Source organism: Canis lupus, chromosome 21 (genome assembly GCF_048164855.1).
Source record: "Canis lupus baileyi chromosome 21, mCanLup2.hap1, whole genome shotgun sequence".
Lineage (NCBI taxonomy): Eukaryota > Metazoa > Chordata > Mammalia > Carnivora > Canidae > Canis > Canis lupus.
Window position 1 is genome coordinate 11,323,812 of NC_132858.1, and position 25,870 is coordinate 11,349,681.

Genomic DNA, 25,870 nt, shown 5'->3' on the forward strand with positions numbered 1-25,870 from the left:
CCCTGACAGGCCCTGAGCCTGACATTCTCTGTGTTCAGCCCCGAGCCCACGCAGAAATGAATGCACTCGAATCCCACCCTTGGGGACCTCCTGGTCTGATGCTGTCAGACGAACACAGAGAACAGACTTTCAGAAGCGGAAGAAAGAAAGTTATGTTCCAGCTCCTGATGCCTGAGTACAAGGTACAGCAACCTGGGGAGTTGCAAGCTGTAGGTTCTGAGAGGTGGGGGGTGCCCTCCTTCTCCCTCCTTGACCCTTCCCTGTCCTGTCCCCATGCTAAGGCTGTCGGCCAGCCTCTACTCCTTGTATCACTCATCCATATTTTAAAGGATTTTGTCAACCACCCAGTGTAGATTCAGTAATCATTTGTTCAATTTCCAATCTGATTTATCCAAGTCAACTGTAACTACCTATCAAGGTTTCTGATCAGCCTTGCATAGTCAGGGTTCCAGCAAAATCCTTGCAATAATAACAGCTCATATTTATTGAGCACTTACTCTGTTCTAAGGACTGTTCTAAGCTCTTTACCTATATTATCTTATTTAATTTTCATGGTACTCCTAAAAGGTAGGTAGTAGACTTAGCCTCACTTTACATATAAAGAAGTTGAGGCAGAGAGGTCAACTTATTTGCCCAAGGCCCCTCAGCTGTACAGGCTGACATCTGTTCCCAGGTCCTGACACACCAGCTTCCCCAAACCAACGGCATCTAAAGCTTCGGGCTGCCTGTGAACCTAGTCGTGGGCCGCACACAGTTGCTACATGATTCCAAGAATACCAGGGAGTGTGCCTGTTCTCCGTCTTGGGGCACCCAGTTGGGACACCAGGCTTGAGCAGGTCTATGTCTAGTCACCAGGGCTGGGGCACTGCAAGGTAAGAGGCCCCGGCCTCACAAGGGAGCCCCCTTAGCAAATCCCTCTCATGGGAATCAAACAGAAAATAATTAAAGATACAGGGCCAACAGCATGGAGCTGGTTTGGGGTGGATGGGGGCTTGGCTTCCCTCTGGGAGTTCATCCCTGCTCCACCAGAAGGGGGCACTGGGATCCTCTTACTGAATGAAGAGGTACCAGATTGGGGCTCTCAGGAGTCCAAATGGAGTGTAGACCCTAAGAGCACATGAGAGTTTTCTCAGGCCACGTCCTCACAGGAGGGTCAGCTGACATACTTGGTACTTCTAAACTTCCAGGGGCCTAGCCAGAGGCCAAAGTCATAATTCTGGCACTCTTGCCAATGGCTCTGCCCTCCACCCCTTCTTACCCACTCTGGTTCCTGGAAAACAAATGTGTCCCTGAGCTGGATCTCTTTGGCTGGTTAGTCATTAGCTTGAAGGAAAGGGGGTGAACAGGATGACTTTTAAGGTTCCCCATATTCTGGGATTCCGGACTTCACCTCAGAAGGCCATGCCAGGGACAGACAGACAAACCAATGGAACAGAATGGAAAGCCTAGCAACAAACCCTCAGATATATGGCTAAAGGATTTATGACAAAGGGGACAACAAGACCATTCACAGAGAAAGGACAGTCTTTTCAACAAATGGTGCTGGGGAAACTGGATATCTAACTGCGAAAGAATAAAGAGTTGGATCCTTACTCAGAATGGACCTCAACGTAAGAGCGGAAACGATAAAGCTCCTAGAAGAAAACGCCAGGGAAATTCTTCACGACACGTGAGTTAGCGATGATTTCTTGGATGTGACATCAAAAGCACAAGCAACAAAAGACAAAAATTGATAGACTGGATTTCATCCAATTAAAATCTTCTGTGCATCCGAAGGACACTATCCAGAGAGTGAGAGACAACCCCCAGAATGAGAGAGAATATTTGCGAATCATGTATCTGATGAGGGATTATTCTCCAGAACCTGTAAAGAACTCCTACAGTTCAACAACATATAAACAAACAACTCAACCCCAAAAATGGGCAACAGACCCGAATCCTCATTTCCTCAGCGAAGATCTACAGCTGGCCAGACACAAAAGGACAGCTACTGTGTGATTCCGCTTCCATGAGGCACCTACTCATCACGGAATGGTTCGCTTAAAATGGTTACAATGGTAAATTTTATGTGCTATTCTGCCACAATAAAAAACTATCCCTTAATTAGGGAGATTTGGCATTTTTATAACGGCCATGTGAGTAGCACAGAGAACACTCAGCCTGGGCTCTGGGCCTCTCCCTGCGATGCCCAGAGGCCTCAACGGGCCAGGCTCGCTCCTTCCCAAACACCTCGGGTCCTCTCCCAGCTAAAGCCCTGCGCCTGCTGAGCCGAGGCTGCCAGTTCCAGCTCCTTCAGCGTGAGCGCCTCTTCGACCTCCCCAAGGCCACTTCAAATGTCCAGACCCACAGAGTCCCAGTCCCTCCACACTTTCCCCGGGGACTCTGGCTCCTGCTCCTCCGGGTCCCTGAGGTCAGGGGTCAGCTCACTCACTGCCAGATGCCCCACACCTCCCTGACGCAGGCTCAGGCCTGTGGGCATTTGTGGACAGGAGAGGCCTGGGGCGGCCAGCACACTTCCCACAGCGGTGTGTTTATGCCCAGTTCTCTCTACAAAGGGGGAGGAGGGAGCCCTAGGCCTCTCTGTCCACACCATCCGCCCCCCCACCCCCACAGAGCCTGGTGCACTGTGATCATGGCTGTCCCCCCAGTGCTGACTACACCACACCCCAGGCTCAGGTCTAAATGCTTTTTCTTGTCTGGGCTGTGAGCTCAAGAGGGCGTCCTGGCCAGAATAGAGCACTGTATCCCTTATGTGTGTGTGTGTGTGTGTGTGTGTGTGTGTTTGGGGGATGGGTCTCAGGACCGCAGGGGTGTAGGCCAGGAGGACAAGGGGCCCAGAATGGGGGGCAGGTGGGAGTGGGGCCGCAGGTAGGAGGGCCCTAGCACTCACTGCAGAGAATGGGGAGACCTGGGGACAAGAGTCAGGTGGGGAGGGAGGGTACTCATCTCTCTAGACCTGGACCCTGGCTTGTGACCCCTGAGGTGACAGCCAAGGGGAAACAGTGGGGCAAAGGGGTGTCCCTCCAACTGCGGAGTCTGAGAGAACTCCAGGCTCCTACAAAATAGGGCTACCCAAGGCCTCTCTGCTCCCACACCCCGCGCTCTGCAGGGATCCCTGTGGGGAAAAGGCTATTTTCCACCAGGGTGCCAGAGAACTGGAAGTTGGATTTTCAACCCAGGTCTGGATTCAAAGGCAGGAGGAATGAAGAGAGAATTAGAAAGACTGGCTCATTGTTGGTTCCTTGCAAGGTCTTCAGCGCCACCCTGCCCTGACCAGAGTTTCTGGTACGTTCCTGGGGCCTCTGGAAACTCAATGAGAAATCCCTAATGCTGGTTTGGAGCACCTGTGTACCTGTGTCCTGCTGCCCTACCCACCCCCCAACCCCCAGCCGCCCCTGTTCTCACCGAAGCTTAGCAGGACACATGAACAGGTGAAGAAGCTGTGCCCATGGTCAGAGTCAGGTCTGGAACTCTGACCTGCCGAGCACCAAGCCCACCCTTGACCTCCCCACCCGCTGCATCCTCCTATGTGGAGAAGGGAAGAGCTCTTTGGAGGCCACATCTGTAAAACCCAGTCTTCCAATCTCATAGGGTTAAAGTAGCCTCAACTCTAATCAGGATCATCCTACAAAAGGATGCTTTTCAGGCTCTCGGGGCCTCTGGCCATCAGAACTTTCTTTCTCCCTTCCTAGTAGTCTCACGTAGGGCAAGGTCCTCGATCCCTCCGAGTCTGTTTGCACCCGTGAAGTAAGGATGGCAGGAGGATCTATCTGATGGGGGCAGCAATCGACTGGGGTTCAACGAAATCACACACAAGATTTGGTACATGGCCTGTTGCATGGACAGGAGCACTCAGGACTCGTGGGTTGTCACACCGTATCAGCAGCACAGAGGTTCTGTCCTGACCACTCAGGCCCCTCTTTTTGCCTCACAATCCACCAGACTCACCTCATTCTTGTCCCTGTCCTGCAGATGAGAAAACTGAGGCAGGGAGCCAGGCCAGGCGCCCCAGACTTGCCCTTTGGCGGGTCGGACTACCCTTCTGCTTCCAGAGGGGCCTCTCTCAGTACAATGAATCGGCCAGAGTGGTGGGGCCCCGAGGCCATCTGAGGATCCTGGAGGAACCATTCACCTCTCTCCCGGTGCCTCAATCCCAGGCCCGGACTAGCACAGAAGGCCAGGGCCTCAGAAATCGTCTAGTGTCATGTGGGGGTTTTACAGATGGGAGACTGAGGCCCCGAATGGGGACCTATGTAGGGGAGCTGTTCGCCTGTCTTCCCTGCTCCTTCTCGACAGTGGGGGCGTGAAGTTGTTCCAGCTCAGTTGTCCACCCATGAGGCTGGATGGTGGGGCCACAGAGCAGACCAGGGAGATCCATGGACACTGAGGGGTCCATACACCTGGGAGGCCCCAGAATTTCCATCCCCATTCTGAAACCTGATTAGAACCCCCCACTTCCCTGCCATTATTTGCCATACCCTAGTGCCCTCCAGGGTGGATAGTGTGAGGGGGTGGGGCTCTCAACCCTTCCCAGCAGAGAACTTGACCATGCAGGATGTACCTGCAGGGACACTACCTCTCTGCACCCTCACATCCCCACATTCTCCTCCCTCCCAGGAAAGACAGGCCCAAAGGCCTCAATTTATAAATGAGAAGATTGAGTGGAACCATGGAGATAGGGGACAGTTCCAAAGGCACATTTCTGGGCAAAGCCAAGACTTGAACTCAGATCTCTTGCTCTCCAGAGAAGGCTTGGAGGGAGAAAAGGAGGACGAGGCAGCCTGGAGCTGTTCAGCTACCAGAGAAGATCCAGAGAGTCCATGACAACTTCTGACTTCCCCCAACATCTCTGAGCCTTCCCTTAACTGGGCAAGGTTAGGCTCACCTGGGAGTAGGGTGGCAGGACTTCTCACGTGTACAGCCCCTCCTGCCATGCATGCCCCACTGCCTGAGTTGGGGCTTCCCCATCCCAGTACCAGCCCCAGTGAACTGGACTTGCCCCAGTTACTGATCCTCCTCCCACTCTAGACCTGCAGGCAGGGGCCACGTCCTGTGCTTCTCAGAATCCCCCACAAGGCCTGGTGCAGTGACGGCAAAGTTTGAAGAGCAATGAATAAGTAGAATCAGCATCTCAGTCCCCCTGTCTTTGAAACAGGACATTTGAGCCAGCAGACATCTGGTGTCTCTTCCAACACTGGGTGGGACACCCTCCCCAACAATGCGATCCGCTGTATATGGTCGGGGGGGAACCAAGGCTCCTGGACATGACCAATGCCCCGGGCCGGGCAGGTGGCCCTTCGAGAGAGAGGGACATTGGTCATGTGGCCTCACCAAACTCCTTCAGGCATGCACACGCATGGTTTCCACCATTCGGGGAAGAAAACTTGTCCTACAGAGCCTTGCATTGATCCGGAGTCCCAGCCAAGTCACAGGTGGGATGAGTCCCTGTAATCCCACGGGACCTCCACAGTACTCTACTGTTGCCCTGATTCCCCAGGCTCTCACGGTGGAGTCCGCCTTTTTCTCTCAGGGGAGTGGGGCTGCAAGCACCTGCCCTATTTGAGGGGTGAGTGTGTGACTCACACAGTGAGTGTGTGACTTACTGAAGGGGTTACGGCAAAGGGAGAGGGTGGGCGAGCCCTGCAGATATTCCCTCAACCCCTTCCTCACCCAACCCCAGCAGCAGAAGGAAGGAAACCCAGTTGTGCTTTCTGCCTTCCCACTAACCTGCCTACAGGGCTCCACTTCTCTCTGGGTCTCAGTTTGCTCATCTGCTAAATAGGACCTGCAATGTGCATGAAGATGGCATCCACGGTGGTTTCTCTTCCACAGTGAGCTACACAGAAGGTATATTTGAGAGCGAGGGGTTGGAGGAGGCCTCTTGGTGGTGTGGGTGGGCTTCGTGGACCCTGCCAGGGACCCAGGAAGACTCCAGGGCTCTGCATCTACCGGCCACACGGGAACTCTCCTGCCACTCAGTGAGTCAGCCTTCCGGGGGGGGGGGGGGGTGCGATCGGTGGCTGGGCAGGCCACAGGCCTTGAAGCACAGGCGCTCAGTTGCTGTGTTCCCCCAAGTGACTCTGGCAGCTGACTCTATGCCTGCCACAGGAGGCCTAGAGGGGTGCCCCTAACTGGCACAGGTGCTCCCCCTAACATGAATGCAGCTCCCCCGCACGGGGTACAGCGGGCACAGGCACGTCTTTCACACAGGAGGGCACATAAGTTAGTCCACATGGCCATACCTTGAAGCACATGTGGACGGCAGGACCCAGACCCAGCGACTATGGGCGGGACACATGCCAGCTGAGGTCACGCTGGGCACAGTCTCATAAAACCCATAGCTGTGCTCCAGCACACTCTGAATGAGACACCAGTTCCCCATCATCCCTCCAGCCAGTAAACATTGATTACGCCCAAAGATAGGACCTAAGCTATAGGACAACAGGCAGGCACTCTGTTCTAGGAGAAAGTCTGGCACGTAGTAGGTGCTCAGTAAGTGTGGAGACAGGGAAGATGAGTGGAGATAGGGGACGTGAGCAGGCTGGAGGAGGGGCTGGGGAGCCCAGGGCCTCTGCTGCAGCCTGGCCATTGTGGGGCCAAGCCGCTCCCCAGTTGGCTCCTCTCCATATTTTTAGCCCAAGCCTGGAGTCTAGAACCTGCATTGAACCAGGGCCCTTCAGGGCCACCTGCCCACTTATCCTGGACTGCAGCTCACTTTGCCCCTGCGCCCTTTAGCTCACCTCCGGGAACCCTCAAGACCCGTTTCTGCTTCCAGGGAAGCCTTTTCTGTCCATTCTATCCAATCTCTCCCTGTGAGAAAGTATGTAAAGGGGAGGGGAGGGTAGGGAAATGGGGTGAAGGCCACCCCGGACTGGTACTGTCCCAGAAACCCCTAGAGGGCCTTTGGAAATTGCCCAAACTCCTGCGTTTCACAAATTTGGACCCGGGAGGGCCTGGGGAAGGGGCTTTCCCAAGGCCACGCAGGGAGTAGAGAGCACAGCAGTGGAGACCATAGGCGGTCTACACCCGATTGTGCGCCCTGCCCTGTGCACGGGTGCCACGCTGGATCTCAGCATCCTCGCCCAAACCCCAAGCCTTCCACAGACTCTCAATCTTCTCCGCCAGGGCCCTCGGAGCACGCAGAGAACCAGCTGCTTTGCCCCAGCCTGAGTCGCCAGCAGTCCATCTGCAAGGGCCTTGGGGCTGCCGCCCACGCTCCGCAGCCCCCAGTTTGGAGGGAGAATCCGCTCTAAGGCAATCTGCTTCCAGAATCCAAAGAAGCCCGCGCAACTCTCCCTCTTTCTGGAACATGCAGCAGCGCCGGAATCCAGCAGCTCAGAGCCTAGGTGCGTACTGGAGCCCTGGCAGTGAGGTGGCCCGGTAAGACAGGTATTTGGGCGGGTGGTAGCGCCTCAGTCTCTCTCTCTCTCTCTCTCTCTCTCTCTCACACACACACACACACACACACACCCCACTAGTATTTCCCAGTAAAACCTTCCTTTCCAAAAAGGCGCTTCGGGTGCAGTGGAGCTCCGTGGTGATCTTTCTATCTGTCTCTCCAGCCAAAATCTGAAACTGCTCGCTGCCGCGGATCACCACCCAAGTCCCCAGGCTTTGCTCCTCTGAACCTCCCCTCCGCCAAACCTCAACTCTCTTCCCACCGCTCCCTCTCCTCCTCGGTGCCGGCAGTGGCGCCTGCGGGGTTGGATGGGGATAGAAAAATGATCTTTGGTAAAGTAATGAATGCACTAGGCATGATGGGGGGCGGTGGGCGGGCCTGGGGTCCCCAGGACACTTCGCTGGACACTGGGGAGGCTTCTATCGCACCACTGAGTCAGCCTTTGTAGGGAGACCGGCTGTCAGGCAACAGAGCATTTGCCGATCCAGGCTCCCTGGACCCCTGACTGGATGAGGAAGGAGAATCTTGCAAGGACGTGGGGGTGTGGCCCATTTGCACATTTGTTAGCCAGAGATGGCTCTAGGGGGCTGCCGCTCAGGAGGGGAGGTCCCTGGCGGCCACGAATAACTGTGATCCCAGATAAGCACCCGCCTGGGGCTGGGAGGGATTGCTGGCTGGAGAGAGGTGCCTCCTCTTTCCGCAAAAGGGCACAGTTTGGAAGAGGGACCTCTTCTCACTGGTCTAATCCAGACCAGTCCCAAGGGCGTGGTGCCCAGGGCCGCTGAGCAAGGGGACCCGGTGTCTTAAACCCTGAATTCACTGAGCAGTATCAGCACGGAGCTGTCTTGGTTTCCTAATCTGATGGCCCGGCTTGTCACTTTAGCGACGCCGGAGAACCCGTAGCTTCGGGAGGAGCACGTGGCCAGATGGCGCCTGGCAGGCTGCGTCCAGACCCAAAACCCGGCTCCCACCGCCCCACCCAAAACAGTGCCTGGGCCTCGGTGGGGGGTAGGGGGGCGTGGGAGCGGGCTTAGGGTGTGGGGAGCCAAGTACTCTGTCACAGAATCTCTCCCCTACTCCCATTTCCTTGCAACAAAATGCCTCGTACCACCAAGCCTGGCTTCCCCCTTCCCGGACCCCTGCACTTGGGGGCCTCGGGGGCGCTCCTGGCAGGCAGTTTTCCCCGCCGCCTGCCTGCCTGCTGCTTTGGGCACCCTGGGCTGCGGATGAGCCCGAACCCAGATGGAGCGCTCTCGCTCCGGACTCCAGCCTCCCCTCACCTCCACTGCTGCAAAGGCCACCGTACTTCCATTAAGTATTTCAATTTTCCATCAAAACAAAGCCCCGTAAGCGAGCGGCTGGAAGAAAGCGGCTAAGGCCCAGATAAAGGTATGTCCCCGGAAAAGTGTGCCCAGCTGCTCTCCAAAACGAAAGTCCTTAGGGACTTTGGCGAAATGTTATGCACAGTATTTTAACGCGTTTTCCTACCTGGGCTCGGTTTTGCAGCCTGCGCAGCCCAGGGCTTGGGCGAGTCCGGGGCAGCCCGACCGCTGCAGCGAGGCCACCTCGTTTTGCGTTTTGCAGTCCGGGTAGTGCAAATGTCCCGGCAGATGGGGTCACCCTATTCAAGAAACACCCCCCACCCCCGCCCGCCGCCCCGGGCGGGGGGTGGGGGGTGGGTGTCTCCAGCTCTCTGAAGTCTTTTCTGAAAATTTCTTAAAACAACTCCCCCAAAAAAATTTCCCCCAAAATTTTCGTCCGCACATACGTGTCTGTATCGTGATCCCGGTGGTAGTTACACGGGTGTACACATACGGAACAATTCTTCGAACTTTCCACTTAGCTGTGTACTGTGCTGAACGTGAATTATAATAAAGAAAACTACAAATCGATTGATTTAAAATACTAAACCTTTCATCCAGGCCTTTGGTTTTTCGTAGTTAAGGTCATTTGCGGCGGACTTTTCGCGTTGCTGACTGCTATGGAAATCAACAAAGGACTACATTAAAAGCATTTTCCTTCTCTGCTCCCTCCTCCAAAGTTGACCAGGGTCGGCCACCGCACAGCTCCCCAGGCTGAAGTTTTCTCTCGCCCCCGGGTTCTTGCCTGCTTCTCCCCTGTCCCTTCCTCGCTGTCTTATTTTCGGCTTTCTCTCCTACGAAACCGCACGCTGATTCTTGGACTGGCTTTGACTACGACCCCGGCGGCGTTGGCACATTTGGTGGTGTGTGGATCCTGCCGGTGCGGGGCAGAAATACCCTTAGCGTTCACACACTGCGTCTAATTCGGCAAACCGGGACGAGGCCCTCGGCGGCGCCCCAGGGGTCTCAGGCCTGGCCCGGGTCTCCAGACCTTTGAGCTGTGAGCGCTTCTTTCTTGGGGGCGGGGGGCGCGATGGATGGCAAGGTAGCCAGCTGCTAGCTAGCAACGAAAACCTGCGTGCACCGAAACGAAAGCGAAAGACGAGGGCGCGGGGCTGCTCCCCGAAGCTTCCCGGGGCGCAGGGCTGGGGCCTGGGGCTGCGGCTGCTGCGGCAGCGGCGACCGGGACTGGGGGCGAGGCGCGGGACTTCTCACCCCGCGACGAGGAGGCTCCTTGTGCGGCTGAGAAAAGTCGGGTCTCCAACCTGGCGTGTCTGCTGGGGGCCCACGGGCCCAAGGACGGGCCAGGGACCAGCAAGGACTTCGCAAGGCTGAAGTGCGCACCGGCCGGAGCCCAGCGAGGCCGAGATTGCCGCGCGCGCACCCGTGGGTCGCATTCGTAGACTTGCAATGATCTCGGCACCCGGCGCGGACTGCGGGCTCGGCTGGCTCCCGGCACTTTAGTACTGATGGGGCAACGGAGGCCCAGGAAGCAGTAGGGACGCCAGCGGACTTAGAGGGGTTCTCACCTCCACTTCGGGGAGCTCCGAGAAGCAGGAGGCCCGGCCCTGGGGGACGAGAGGCGGCTTCTCCGCCCCGCGCGCTCTCAGCGTGGCCCTGGCGCTGCCCCCAGGCCTACACCTCGCTGGGCCAGGGGCGCTTGGACACGCGGAGAGTGGCTCCCCGAGGAGCTCTCCGGAGCCTCGCCTCCCGCTGATGCAGTTTGGCAGATCGAGAACTGGGATTCCCAGCCCCGGGAACCAACAGAGTCCCGAGGGAAGTTGCAGGGTCCAAGCTACCTGCCGTCAGACCGCAGCAGCCTCAGTCGAGCCTATTGCTGAGGCCTTGTCTGCTTCCGCCCGCCCGTTCCCTGAGCTCCTGGGAACACCCTAAGGTTTTCTCGTTGAACTCCATTTACCCCCTTTTGACCCCACACTCTCCAAGTGTGGCGGAGATCTGCCACCAAAGTGTGCCTCAGTTTCCCTGCTTGCTGGCCTTGGACAAAGCCAACTCCAGAGGCCCTCCTCCCTGCCTCTGTAAAGGGCGCAGCCCAACCCCTGGGTGTCTTGGTTTCTCAGCTTGGACTTCATGTGCCTAATCTTTCTGCAGGGGACAGAAATCTCCTCCTGGCCAGGGAAGCTCGGCTGCTAGGAGAAGAATAAACAGAGCTGTTTGTTGTTTGTGGCTTTGCCCTGAGCAGTGCCTCCATCTCAGGCAGCAGGGGAGTTGGGGGTCCTGTTGCTGATTCTGGGCTGCCTTTTGTCCTGCAGCCTGTGGCTTTGCCCAGAGCTTGTCCTCAGAGCATCCGCAGGTCCCCAACAGCACAGGGGCTTTTAGGGGAAACCTGGAGGAGACTAGCCGATGGCTCTCACAGTGTGGGGGGTGGGGGGCACTGACTACCCAGTTATCTCTATGAGGAAAGGAGTTTTAGAGGAGTCACTGGTTCAACTGGTCAATGCAAGTGGAGGAAGGGCCAGGCTGGTGTGTGGGAGCCCAGGAGGGCTCTGAGAGGGTGCCCAGAGGGGGCCATCCCTTTCCTCTTCCTCCTAGACCTGAAAACATTTTCCAAACAAGAGGTTTGGAAGCAGCTAGAGACCTCTTCTTCTGTAATGTCTCTTCCTCTTCAGAAGCCTCACTGGGGAATTTCTTTCAAACGTGAAAATCCATCATAGTAGGAGAGAAAGCCTATGAGGCCCTGGGCTTTGCACAATAGACCTCCATGAGTCCTCCAGGCCGAGAATTGCTCCCACCTAATAGTCTCCAGTGACAGGGACCAGGAGGGGCCTGGGTAAAGCAGGGAGGAGGGAGCCTGTGTCTGTAGCATGGGCAGGCAGGTGCCTGCTGACAGGAGCTGACAACCCCTTCCTGCGCCAGTGTGGAAGGAGCACCTGTGTGGAGCCGCGAATGTCTGTGATCTGAGTGCCTGATCTCATTCCAACGGGAAGGTGGGGAGGAAAGGTGGAGGAAATGGGGAAAGGCCACTGGATCTTTCTAAATCTGCTCTCAGGCCTGTCCTGTGGCTTTGGAAGTGTGTGACTTTGTGTGAGGCCACATGAGTGAGTGTATTTGGTGTGTGACTATGTTGGTTCCCGAGGAAGAGGTTGTGTGTGTGCTTGTGTGTGTGTGTAGTAGTCAAGTGTATGATTGTGTAAGTATTTGTGTCAACAGCCACTAATGAACTAGTTCTGAGCCTCCGCAAAGCTAGTGTGAATATTAGCAAGTGTCTGCCATGGGCTGTTTTCCTATTCCAGCCACCAAGGCCTCCACCATGTCCCATGTCCCATGTCTGTCCCCAGTCTTGGTGTCTCTCCATCCTTCCTGGACTAGAACAGCCAAAGCCACTGCTGTGTCAGGACCAGCTCATCTCCAGGGCCCTGCCTGAATGCCAAGGCCTCAGGGAGAGTGTGTACGCAGGGCTCCTAGCCCAGAGAAGATATTTTACTCCTTTCTGGGTTTCTGTCTGCCAGCTTGGGGCTTGTCAATCCTGATTCAATGGGCAAGAAGGCCCAGGCTCCCGAGCTGCTCCGGCCTCAGGCTGCCCTTTCCTCCATCATGGTTGCTAAGCTCCAGGGGCGCAGGCCTACGTCCCGCCTGCAAGCTCAAGGGGGCCTGGAGGTCATTTAGGCCGCGGGCTCCCTGTGGGCCCAAGTCAGGACCCAGAAGCTTCCCTCTTTCCCCAGTATCGCGCTGCCTGCAGCTCTGCGGCTCCCTGCCTCGCTGCGGGTCGGTCCTTAACCATTGTTGCGAGGCCAGCCAGGTTCGCCGAGGAGAAACGCGCCGGGAGCGCCCGCGGGCCTGCTCTCCACGGCGAGCGGGGCTTGTAGGGGGTGTGCGTAAGGGAAGAACTCGGGTCTTCGGCGGCTCCAGGCGTCTAGGGCCCCGCGCCCGGGCGGCATCCGGGGCGCGCTCTGCCGACTGCGCCCCGGGCTCCCAGCGGGCTGGGCACCTGCGACGCTCCCACCTGCAGCACGGCCGGGGGAGCCCCGGGGCCTTCGGGGAGCGAGGCCTCGGCAGCCCCGGAGCCCCGCGCCGCCCCTGTAGGCCGCCGCACGCCGCGAGCCGGGCGAAGCATCCGCTTCGGAGGCGGCCCCGTGAGCAGCGCTAAGCCAGCGGGCTGGGGAGCCGGCGAGGTCGGGGTCGAGCTGAGCAGCCCGTACGCTCCGAGGCCCCGGCGTAGGGAGATGACGGCGGCGGGACGGACCCCAGGGTCCCCTCGGAACAGTCGGTTCCTATTTTCCGACCCGGAGCCACCCAGCGCAGCCCCGCGCCTCCCCGGCGCGCAGCGTCCGGCCTCCCGCAAGCCGAGGGGGCTCGCGGCGCTCCGAAGCCCCGGGCCCGGGCTCCCCGGCCCTGAGCGCGCCGCACGTGCACTCACCGTAGCAGGGGACCTGCAAGGCCGCGTTGTGTCCGCCGCTGCCCTCCTGGAGTTTGAGGCTGCCGTCCGGGGGAGTCTTGCAAGCGCCGCGCTGCAAGTAGAGATGCGGTGGCTGCGCGGGCGGCTGCGGCGGCGGCTGCGGCTGCTGCGGCTGCGGCTGCTGCGGGGCCGGCGGCTGCGGCTGCGGCTGCGGCTGCGGCGGGAACTTGTTAAAGGAGCCCCGCGCCCCGGCGCCGCTCTCCAGGGGGGCCGCCAGGTCCTGCTGCCCCGCGCCGCCGTAGCGGGCCCGGCTCTTGGCGTCTCCGAAGCCCTGCCCTTTGGTGGCGGCCGAGAGGAAAGTTGTGCCGAACTTATCGCCGCCGGGGTATGCCCTAAAAGGCGATGAGCCCTCCCGGCTCTGCGACACCGGGCTGTAGTAGGCGTCCATGGCAGCAGCCGGCGACTCGCAGTAAGAGACACAAGTCTCAGCATTCATGCCTGGCCTGCGCGGGCGCGAGCGAGAGCGCGAGGACGCCACCGCGCGCCTCGGCCGGGAGTTTGGAGAGGCGAGGAGGCGGTGGCCTTGCGCGCCGCGCGGGCCTGCTCCGCTGCCTCCTCCTCCCCTCCACGTCTCTCTCTCTCTCTCTCTCTCTCTCTCTCTCTCTCTCTCTCTCTCTCTCTCTCTCTCTCTCTCTCTCTCCTCCTCCTCTCTCTCCCTCTCTCCCTCTCTCCTCTCCTCCTCCTCTCTCTTCCTTCTCCCTCCCCGCAGCTGGCCCAGGGAAAGAACCGAGGGCTGTAAGAAGATTCAGATGTTTCAGAAAGTTCACCAGATCTCCCAAACCCTCTTAAGATTTTAAAGTGGGAGGGGGGAAAAGAGGGAGAGTGAATTTTTCACCCGCCCCCCCCCCACTCTCTCCTTCCTTCTCTCCTTCTTCCCCTCCACCCACTCCCCTCTCCCTCCTCTCCTAACGCCCTCTGCTCCTCCCTCCCTCTCTCTTAAGGAGATGCTACTAACTCGCTCGCTGGGGATTAAACCCGGAGGCGCCGGAGGGCCTTTCCGATTCTAGATTCTAGGCCCCAGGGAGAGGTCACCCGACCGCCCCCCCCCCCACCACCAGGATTCCTGAGACCAGGCTGAGAACTGGCGGGTCCAAGCTTTCGCCTTAGGGGAGGAGGGCATGCAAGACTTTAGCGACAGATGAAAAGAAATTAGAAAAGAAAAGAGAGAAGAAACAAACAAATAAAAAACAACACCTAACAAGTTTTCACTTTCAAAGTCAGAAGGGTTGCTAGCCTCCCCTTGCCGGTGGGTCCTTTGGACACTTCCCTTCGAATTTGTCGGCACAGCTTTGGGCCTTCCCACTGGTGCCTCTTCTTCTGCTTCCAAATCCTTGTCCCCATTCTCGGTCCCTTTAGGAACTTAGCATACTTCAGAAGCGGGAGTTCTGGGCGCCACCACTTTTCTGTCTTATTAACTATTTCCCTCCTCTATAAGGGCGGTCGGTCAGGGTGTCGAGGGGCCTGTGTGCACTCAAATACCGGAGAAAACCTTGATGGGCCAGGTTACGGAAGCTGTAGAGCTCGGTCCCCTCCCTCCCCTCCTTGGACAGAGCCACGATTTCCTCACGTCTGCACCCAGCCCAGGGGATTCTCCACCGACGGGGTTGAGAGCAAGGAGTTTGGAGACCTGCTGGCCACGCCTCGTCGTCGCGCTGTCACCTGCACACAGCTTGGGGTAAGGGTGAGGCAGCCTCTTCTCTCTCTAGACTCACTGTCTCCGACTGTAAAACCAATGGCTTGGATTTGATGGGCTGTGGTTTCCGTCGGCAACGCGCGCCTCGGGGCAGTGCGGCCAGCCACAGCAAGGGAGTAGAACTTTTAGGGTGCGTCCACCCTTTCCCCAGGGTTGGTCATCCACTGCGCTGTCCCACAACAACTGTGAGGGGTGGAGGTTGGGATCCTCAGTTTTAGGTGAACAAACTGAGGCTCAGAGGGGTCGGTCACCTGGCAGGGGCTGCCTGGGAACCCATGCTGGGGCTAGTCCCTCCGTGGTCCTGGGATGCCAGTGGGGATGGAGACAGCGAAAACGCAAAGAAGGGAGGAAGCGGGTCTCCCACTGGGGAATGACTCCTTCCAAGGAGACCACTTAGAGCAGCTTTTGATAAACTGCAGGGGAAGTCTGCGGATTGAGGACTCACCTCCGAGGCAGCAGGATGGGGTGAGAGGTGGAGGGGCAGAGTAAAATGAGAGAGGGCCTGAGCATTACGGACCCAGGGATGTGGGTCGGAAATTAATCTTCTGTGCCTAAGTTCCCCCCAAAGAAAAAAATACCAGGAGGGTCGTGCTTCTACCCCGAACTTCAGCCAGGCTAATCCTCATTCCCACCCCACTCCCTTGGTATCTCTGCTCCTTGCTCTGCCGCCGACTGCTCTATCCCACATCTGGTTTCTATCGTGGCTTACCTTGAAGTGCTCGTTAATAAAGATATTCCGAAAACCTAGGCCAGGGGTGCGCAGATCCGAACCCCTCCCCCTCCGCCCATTGGGACCCGGGCTTTCTGGCCCGCAGACATCAGCCACACAGATATAAGTAATTTTGTATTTATTGAGCACCCATTGTGCCAGAAGCCATCCTCACATCATTCTGCCTGCCACCCCAGAACAACATGACAACGCTCATCTTGTCCTACCCATTTTGCAGATGGATAGACTGAAACTTGAAGAAATCATCTGATTTTCCAACCTCAGATAGTAAAAAGTGGATAAGCCTTCCATCATTCCAAATGCTCCTGTCCACCCAACTTCTTTCAGTTCTTAGAACCTGCCAAGTTCTGCCTGTAGCTTAGGGGTTACCTCTACCTGGAATTTCCCAATCTCATTCTCGGGGGCTTTTGTCTTGTTAATGATTTGGGGTCCAGCTTAGGGTCCCTTTCTCCCAAAAGCCTTCTGTGTCTCCTGGTGGTATTTAGTGCTCCCATTTGCTGAGTCTCTATCTTGGACCATGTTGTTTTCTTGGTTGCGCATGTCAGGGCGAATCTTGACCTCACTACTCAGAGGTTCCTAGAGGGCAGCATATGCCATGCCTGGTGCCTCACAGATATTTGTGAAATAAAATATTAAAGCCAGAGCTGTTGGCAACTAGTTACTCTCCCTTCCCCCTTCAGGAATCAAGCGACAAAATTAAGAGCTGCCAACCTCTCTGGGGCTGCCCAAGAATAGTGACCTCGCCTGTTTTGTTCCCTACGGGACTTGATAGAGCATAGGTCCTCATGAAATGTGTGTTGAATGAATGAACGAAAACGGCATGTGGCCCAGAGGCTTAGGGGTGAATTTTTGCCAAGGAGTGCCAAGCAAGCAGGCTATCCGTTCCATGCCCCCGGAAGCTGCCTGCAAGCACCTTACATGCTGGCAGCAAACCCTCCCTCTACTTCTCCCCCACGCCTTCAATTCCAGGCCTAGACATGAGGGGAAGACCATGAGCATTGAAATGCATGGGTATAAGACAGGTGCCCTTGCAATTATACAATATTCTCCAGTAACCTTTGCGCTGCTGCCAGCTCTCAATGCAAAAAACCTACCCAGTTCCAGGAAGCTTTCTTTGAGCACTGCCTCTCACCACCTACCCATCCGCACTTTTATCACCTGTTTCATTAGTGCCTTATTAATCAGCCTTTTCCCCAGCTACCTGGGGAATCTCAAACCCTGGGCACTTGGGCACAGCATTTGATGCCTTCAACTAGAATCCCTTTGGTGCACCAAGGTCCTGCGTCCTTGGAACCATGATGAGAGCCTTCTACCTTTCTACACTGTATCTTATCTTATGGATGGACTCAGAAGAAGTTAGTACTTGCCGGCGTGCGAGTGAGGAAGCATGTACTTGCATGTGGGTTTGCCTGTGTCGGGATGAAAACATGCTGGGTGTGTTGTTTGCCTCCTGAAAACCACCACAGACCCCCTCTCCTAAGTCCCTCCGAAAACACACCTTTCAGGAGGGAACAGTGATAAGCGTAGCTCGTTATTTCTGCGTGCGTTCAGTCATTTGTTCATCCATCAGTCCATCCATCAGTCCATCCCTCCCTCCCTCCCTCCCTCCCTCGCTCCATTGCTAAAAGCTAAGCCACTACCACCCACTTCCCCCTATGAGGGTTACCAGCCATCTGGCAACTCCGAGGGCACTGAAGCCAGGTTTTGGCCCTAGCCTCTGCCTTCTAGGTGGGTTATTTCTCCTGCAGCTAATGCTCCTTCTGCTTGCTCTTTGTCTTGAAGCTCTGAAGACTGCCTTAACTTGCCTGGCTTGGCCACATCTCTGCGCTTCCAGTTATTTCACTACGCACCAGGAAGGATGCCGATCATCAGCGCTCTCTGTTTTAAGTCCTGCATACCCACCCCTTGGCAGGCACATCTCACCTGTCCCCTTTATTCTAGTCTACCTTTTGAAACTCCTCCTCTGAGGGCTGCAAGCAGCTTCCCCCTTTGGAGGGCTCCACACACAGCTGGGGAAGGGGAAATGCTGAAGAAAAGCCTTTCTTTGTCAAGCCCAAGTGCCTAGGGCCACCTCCTCTGGGAGACCTTCCTTCACTACCCCAGCTACTGCTCGGTCACATCTGCCCGTTTATTTTTTCCCATGATATCTATGCTGATCCGACATGATTTTCACATTTGTTGATCGACTTGGTTTGTTGTCTGTCTTCCTACTAGAATGTGAGTTCATGGCTACTCTCTCCCCAGTAGGAAGTACAGTGCCTGGCACATAGTACTGCTCAGTAATATCTGTTGAATGAATGCCTGAAGGAGTGAATGAATGAATAGCAGGGGAGCATGCTCCAGCATTAGAGGGCAACTACTCAGTCCTTGTGGCTCAGGGCTGGAAATCTGGAGATCAGGCATGTAAGACTGAGTTGGTTAGAAGGTCTTGGATTGGGGAAAATCACCGCAGACACACCTTTCTTTCAAAGGGAAGGACAGGGACTTCTGGAATGCTCAGTCGAGCGTCTGCCTTCTGCTCAGGTCTTGATCCCAGAGTCCTGGGATCCAGCCTGCCTGACAATAACGGGTTGTTGGGTTGTTGTCTTTGTAGTCATTGGGGCTACCTGCTCAGGGGGAGCCTAATTCTCGTCTCCCTCTGCCTGGACTCCCTCTGCTCATTTGTGTTCTCTTTCCGTGTCAATAAATAAATAAATAAATAAATACAACCTTTCAATAAAAAAATAAAGGGAAGGACAGATGTGGAGGCTTCCCCTTTGGTCTAAGCTTTCCTCCGTGCTCGCCCCCCTCCTTGCACTCTCACCCCCTACTCTCACCCCTACAGTGGAGCTCAGGGCTTGGGCACTCTAGCCCTGGGTGGCCGACTAGCTTATCTTCTACTTGACTTCTCCTGACTGCCCCTAGCCTCAACTTCCAGCTTGAGGAAAATAGGGAGCATACCCACCTCAGCCAGTGTGTAGACTACTTGGCTCCAAGTTGCCCCTCTTCAGATTGCAAGAGGCAACAAAGACTGCTCAGAAGTTTGGGGCTGATGAAAGGATGTTTTGGACACCTGGAGAATGGGCAGGAAGAGTCAATATATAAATTGGGGAGGGCAAGAATCTTATGAATTTTGCACAGGATCCCTTCCTGTCCCTGCAGACACCTGCTCACAAGCCTCACACGCTGGAAATAACATAGTATTGGCAATAATGTATTGGACAACTGTTTTAAATAAGTTCTTGCACATTGAGATCTTTGCAGTCCTCACAATAGCCCCATGGTGGTACTATTATTCTTATTTTACAGTGATTAAAACATCCAAGCACAGAGAAGTGGAGCAATTGCTTAGTGTCAACAGCAAAGCAGGGGACTTGATTCTAACCTAGGTCATCTTACATCGGAACCCATGCCCCTGGGGCATTTGGGTGCTCAGTCAGTTAAGTGTCTGCCTTCAGCAGGTGGTGATCCCAGGGTCCTGGGATGAAGCCCGGCTTGGGGCTTTCTGCCTCGCGGGGAGCCTGCTTCTCCCTCTCCCTTTGCCTGCTCCTCCCCCTGCTTGTGCTCTCTTTCTCTCTCTCTCTGTCAAATAAATACAATCTTAAAAAATAATAAAAATTAAAAAAAAAAAAGAACGCATGCTCCTGATCACTTTTCGTTGTCATCGGAGACCTCTGTAACCAAAGTCTGGTTCTCAGAGATTTCTGGGGACCGGCGGGTCGAATGGTTCTTGATCCCCCCGGGCTCCAGGGCGCGCGCGCAGAGAGGCTCTCACTTCTCCAGGGCTGAAGGTGCGCGATAGGAGTGGACCCGGCCGGGAGGGACTCGCAGCGATCCGCAGCCCGACGGCGCGCGCGGACCCACGAGCCTCCAGGGTCCCAGACCCCGCCCCGGTCTCCCCGAGGGCGGAGGGACGCGGAGGCACCTGCACCCTGTGCGCCCGCTCCCGCGCTGCCCTCGGGCCTGCCGCGCCCCCTGTCGGACGGCGGCAGGGAGGGTGGCACTGCCCGCCCAGGTTCTCCAGGCCGCGGGGCGCAGGACGCAGGACGCCGCAGGTCCGCGCCCAGGTGCACCGGCTGCCCTGCGGAAGGAGCGGGGTGGCCTAGGAGCGTTGAGCTCGCGGGAGGACCTAGTCCGAGGGGCGCGGGACCAGGTCCCCGCCTGCCCTTCCTTCCTGCAGGGCTTTGTACCCCGAGTTTCAGTGCTTCGCTTTTTCCCATGTCCCCGGGCCCCCTTCCACCCCCGGCTGGGGACGCGCCGGAATTCGGTGCGGGAAGAGGTCTTGGAGAGCAACCGCCTCCCCCACCTCCTGCACTTTGTTTAATAAGGTCGGAGAGCAAGGGGTGGAAAGGAAGCCCGCGTTCAGGGGCTTGTCCTGCATTAATCTGAGAATGGCGCGAGCTCCCTCCCGAGCTGCCGGATAAGCGAGGCGTTCTAGAATTCTCGTCGCTCACACTTGGTCTTGGGCGTCGAAGAAGTAACAGGGGGAAGGATGGAGGTTTTCTCAAAGGACCCACCCCGCCGCCTGCTCCAGCCGGGACGCGCACCTTTGCCCACCCAGATGCGCTCCCGCGCTCTCCGCGCCCGCGCCCCGACGTCGCCCCCGCGGGCTGGGTTCCCAGTCGTGGAAAGGCGAAAGGCGCAGGCCCTGCGACGCAGCCGGGTTCCCTGCCCTCCTCCTCCCAAGCGCAAGGCGGGGGGGAGAGCTCTGAGGGCCAGAGAAGGCGGAAAATAGGGCTCGAAAGCTGGTGAGAGGGGGTCTGCACTCTGCCGGGGCGACCGCCTTCATTCCCCATCCGGAGGGGACCTTGTCAGAACCAGAAGGCTTCCTCTGGGCTCCCGGCACAGCCCAAGATGCACCCCTGGCTAATTTATACCTGCAATCACTTCTCTCAAGCATCATTATTAGCCAACCCCCCAACCAGGTGTTTGGATTAAGCCCCCTGGCCCTTGTTTTCTCCCTGTCCTTTCTCTCCTGGAAGTCAGTCCATAAGGTTTCAAAAAGTGGCTGGAAAAGACTGGTCCTGGGAAGACAGAGACCCAAACACTCCCCCTCACATTCACAGGGATCCTGAGGCACCTCATAGGCAGAAACCTCAGTTTCTTGAGGTGCTTGTTGGGAGGAGAGGATCTGTCCTGCTCAGCCTGAGTTCTGGGAAAGCACTAGGAACTCTGTGCCCATTTCTCTGATGGGAAAATGGAGGCTTCAGCAATGTAGGGAAAGAGGTGGCAATGGTGATGGCCAGAGGAATCTGAGGCTGCCCTTACACTGTGTGTACCTTACCTGTCTCTGGGGAGAGGGTTCAAAACTTTCAGCAGAGTCTCAGAGGAGTCCTTAACCCCAGCAGGTTAAACTCCACTGGTCTGGGCAGAGCTGACTCCTGGGACCAAACTGGGCTTTCCCCAAAGTCCTCTCTGGTCCTCAGACCTGTACTCTGCACCAGAGAGGCCCACATGCTCCTCCTGGGAGCATCGGACTGATTCCTGTCCAGTGAGGGTGGTCTTTACCTCCCCCATCACAGACAACCAAGCTGGAGCCAGAAGAGGCAAAGGGGCAGGCTTTTATGGGGGCAGGAAAGAGCTGGCGTATTGATTCTCTCCCACTGGGGATCCTGGAGTTCCACCCTGGGCCACCCTCCCTTTTCCCTTGGTTCCCCACCATTGCCAAAACCTCCTGGCACATCCCCAGTCCCTCACCCACCTGCCTCACTCTGCTCCTATCACTAGGGGAAGCAGGGTCCCTAACTCCATTTCTCCTTCTCCTCAACTTCCAGGGCCTGGCCTCCAAAGTCCTCCTCTATGGTTTCATTTGTCCACTTACCCCCTCCGCCAGCCCCAAGAGTTTGTGGGGCAGCCAGTGGTAACTGTGTTGACTCCAATTCCAACACTTCCCACTTCCCCCAGTGTTATGCTCAAGGATGGTGGGAGAAGGCTTCTGGATGTTCTCTGGGACAGAGCTGGGCTGGGGAGTCTGCGGGTAGTGATGGAGAGGTCTCGGGGGCTGGAGAAGGGGGAGGTGGAGGGAGGAGGGAGCTAGGACAGCAATTCCATCAGGGGTTCAGAGCCCAGCTTCGGATTCAAGTTTGAATCCCAGTTCTGCCACTTTTTGGCTGCGTAATGTGGGCCAAGTGACTGCCTTTGGAAGTCTCGGTTTCCTCTTCTGCATAATGGGGGTGATCACAGCAGCCACGTCACAGGATGGCTGTACAGAGTAAATGAGATCATGTTCAGTTAAGGTATTTTCTAGTAACAACAGTAATCGTCTCCTTTCCATATTGGAGAATCTGCTATTTTAACATCATAGCTCAGCCTTACAGAAGCAGAAATGGCCATTTGGGGTTTCTGTCCTTCTACCTTTGGGGAAATGGGCCATATTCATCCTCGTCTCTGGCCACAGCTCCTCCATGGATGGGTCAGGTTCTTCTCAAAGCACCGAGAGTGAAAAGGCCAAAGGAGTTCACAGCTTCCAGAGTCCTGCCATTCCGAAGTTGGTGCCAGTGGTTGGTGGAAGTTATGTAGTGTGTGTGTGTGTGTGTGTGTGTGTGAAAGGGGAGTTAAGGGGAGTGCAAGCTCCTCCCACCCTGCCCTTCAAGCAGCAGCTCCCTCACACCCTTTGATTCTTTTTGTAAGCTCCCCCCTGTCCTGTAAGGTAGGGTGTAAGCCCCTGTTTACTGCCAGGGAAGTGGAAGCCCAGAGAGGTCACACCCTTTGCCCAAGGTCATATTGCCCACAACAGGTCAGGCTGACCCCCAAGCTCAGTGCCTTGGGCTCCCTGGCCTGGTATCTTTGTCCCAGCAATTAGAGTGGGCGGAGGCCTCACCGTCCTGGGGTGGGGGTGGGAAGCTGGCATTTACAGGCCTCCCCTGCACCCCTCCCCCGCTGACTGGCCAGCCCCAGGCCTCGGGCCTCTCCAGAGGGAGGGATCCTGGCCCTAGCACCTGTCATAAGAGGCAGCCAGGGCGCACATTCTGATCCGCATAATCCCGAGGCTTGTGATTGGCAGGGAGGAGGGGGAGGAAGGGTTGAGGGGAGGGCAGGGCAGTGGAGAATGCCGAGAGAAGTATTTGAGGAACCCCAGAAACCAGAGAAGGAGGAGAGACAGTTACAGAGCTTGGCACAGTGCCTGGCACATAGTAGGTGCTTAGGCCGTGGTGGTTATTCTATTTCTCTTGCCTCCTGCGCTCACTAGCTGCCTCTCCACCTCCCTACGTCCTCCAGCCGGGTGGTATCTGAGGACGCCCGAGGTCTGACCTGGACCCTCTCATTCCCACCCAGCCTGCGGTCCTTCCCTCCCTGGGACCTGGGGGCGCACAGCTGGCCTCGCCGCCACCGCACTCCCCCGGGCACACCCCAACGGGCGCGCACAGCTGTGGGCAAACTGGGACTACTTCTCTTCCAGTTGACCTCTCCTCCCCTAGCCCAGGGAGGAGGGAGGGGGTGGGGGAGGGGGATGTGGGGGCTTTCACCGCCGAGAGCACAGGGCCCAACTGCAGCGCGGCCGGGTGGCTCCCCAACACCTAGCCCTCGGGGGAACCTAGCGCGGCACCGACTCCGCGCCCCCGGTACTGGAGTGAATGGACTTGGAAAACCCAAAGGGCAGGCGTCAGGATAAAAGACACAGCACATCTAGGGCGTTGCGCCGGGTTCGGGCCGCCACCAGGGGACGGAGGCGAGGCCCCGCGGTGGTGGCACCTTCCCGGAGTTTCTTGGATGCCGGTTCAGGCCCCCGGGGGCGCAGCCGCGGATGCGTGCAACGCGCCCTCCCTGGGTCCTCGCCCCAGGGCTGGAGCTGAAGGAGGCCGAGCGGGCTGGAAGAGGAGCCCCCCGCCCCCCCAAACGCCGGGGAGCTGCGAGCCCGCGGAGGGGGCGGCCGCACCGCCTGGAGCCAGAGTCCCGGCCGCGTCTGCGCAGTGAGGCTCCGAGCTCGCTCTCCGCCCGCCCTGCCATCCCCGCGGGCGCCGCACCCGTCGGCTACTTTCTCTAAGTGGAATTCGTTTCCAGGCTGGGGTCGAGTTGTTCAGGGGCTGGTTGAAAACGCGCGGGCTCTCGGGCCGGGGCAGAACTGGTTGCTAATCCCCGATCTGCGCGCAGACGCGTGATCTTGGAGCCTTGGGTCACTTGTCTCCGCGCCTCAGTGTCCCCAGCTGTGAAATGGGCGTGCTCTTTGCTGTTTCCTGGGGAAGACGCCACGAGGGTGGGGGCTCCCTCCACTCCAGCTCTTACTCGTAGTTGGGACAGTGGCAGGATTTGCCCGGCTTGGAGGAACACGCGGTGCTCGCTGTGACCTCGTGTGCAATCGCGTTCAGATGACCTCGTCGCCAGGTTCCCGGGGCTCTTCATCCTCCCCCGGTCCGGTCCTGGGACCACGTGCCTCGCCCTTTAGGGACTCTTCTGGTCCCCAAGTGTGGCCAGTCAAATCCTTTGAGGATTTGTCTCCTTTAAAATAATAGGCTGGAGGATCCCTGGGCGGCTCAGCGGTTTGGCGCCTGCCTTTGGCCCAGGGCACGGTCCTGCATGCGGTGCGGCATGGAACCTGCCTCTCCCCCTGCCTGTGTCTCTGCCTCTCTCTCTCTATGTCTATCATAAATAATAAATAAAATCTTAAAAAAATTAAAATAATTGGCAGGACTCACCCTTTCGCTGGCCAAGCTGGCATGGTTTCCGTTTCTGGGAGATAAAGTTGGGGAACCAAACGAGCTTTGCTAATTATTGCACCTAGAGTAGACATGGATGCCTATTTCCCTCTTTTTTTTAAAAGGTGAAGTTCACATAACCTAAAATTAGCCATTTAATTAATTTATTTTTTTTACATTTGCCGTTTTAAAGTGAACTGCAGTGGCATATAGTACATTCGAAGTGTTGTACAACCACCACCTCTGTCTAGTTCCAAAACCTTTTCATCACTTTAAAAGGACCTATATTTTCCTTTTCTCAGTTCTGTCACCAGAATGGAGCTGTAAGTAGGCAGACAAACTAGATGCCAGGAGTCCATACCTTGTACCTCCACGACTTCCCTTTTCAATGCCTTTCAAAGAAATTCAGTTTCTCAAATGATTTGCAAGGTTGATCTCAGGGGACTGCGGAGCCAAGGAGGTGGGAATAGGGTGTTTTTTTAGAACCCAGGGAACCAGTGTGTGTGTGTGTGTGTGTGTGTGTAAGAGATTATGAAACAGGGCACTGGAGAACCAGGCCCAGGTAACAGGTGCTTGCTGGTCCTGCTCATCCAAATTACAGGTGCCATCGTCATTCTGCAGGATTAGGGACTCTGCATTTACAGTTTCATGCAAACATTTCACAGCGGTGTCTTTTAACCGTTTGAGGGCAGCCGCTGTGGTAATGGCATGAAAGCAAAGGATCCTCTTTCTAGAAAGATGCAGATAGATGTTACATTGGTTTCCTGGGGCTGTCATAACAAATGACCACAGACTTGGTGCCTTAGAAGAACAGAAATTTATTCTCTCACAACTCTAGAGGCAAGACGTTTGAAATCAATGAGTCATGAGGGCCATGTTCTGGGGAGGACACTTCCTTGCCTTTTTCAGCTCCAGATGGCTCCAGGGTCCCTGTGGCTTCACAACTCCCATTTCCACCTCTATCTTCACATGACCTTTCCTGTGTCTTCTCTTCTTCTGTGTCTTATAAGTACACTTGCCACTGGAATAAGGGTCCCCCTGGAGAATCCAGGATTATCTCAAACATCTTTTTTTTTGTCCCCCCAAAACAGTCATACTCACAGGTACCAGAGGTTAGGACCTGGAGATACCTTTTGGGGGCTACCATTTCACTCAGCGCACCCAATTTTGCATACAATGTCAGGGCCTCCCAGACTGCTGTTTAGGCCAGGAGTCTCTGATTTAATTCCTTTCATCGCAAGGGAATCCTGCGATGTTGCTGTCAGGAAGGCAAAGGGGAAAGAGGCCACACTTGTGTCCATGGTTTCCCTTAAGGACCCCCCTCCCTACACACGCGGTTAAAAGAAGAAAACGGACCCACTCTTCTGCCCCCTTGATATCATCTACCCTTTTGAGGGAGAACATTCCAGAACAGAAGGCTAGAGACAGAAACTGGTTTTGCCTTTTGACAAAGAAGCCCTTGAAAAATGCAGCATCAGCCGGAATCTAAATTTGTGAAAATGGACCAACAGGAAATTTTGCCCTGTCAGACAAGCTTCATAAAGACCCTGTAGGGGCTCTCTGGCTCAGAGACGCCTTTTAAGAAAATTGCAACTTTTAGTCAAACCCTGAGGGAAATCTCACAAAGATCTTCACACTCCTTTGTGGCTTCTCCTGGGGTG

General features: G+C 56.3%; 1 protein-coding gene across 1 annotated transcript in view; it reads right to left on the reverse strand.

The window, feature by feature from the left end:
* Positions 1 to 13,707, reverse strand: part of ALX4 (ALX homeobox 4) — a 45,520-nt gene extending 31,813 nt beyond the window's left edge. Inside the window, exon 1 of the mRNA XM_072790512.1 lies at positions 13,136 to 13,707. Within this exon, the coding sequence (XP_072646613.1) occupies positions 13,136 to 13,610 (475 nt within the window). The 5' untranslated portion in view covers positions 13,611 to 13,707. The remainder of the gene's footprint in view (positions 1 to 13,135) is intronic.
* Positions 13,708 to 25,870: the final 12,163 nt, after the last annotated feature.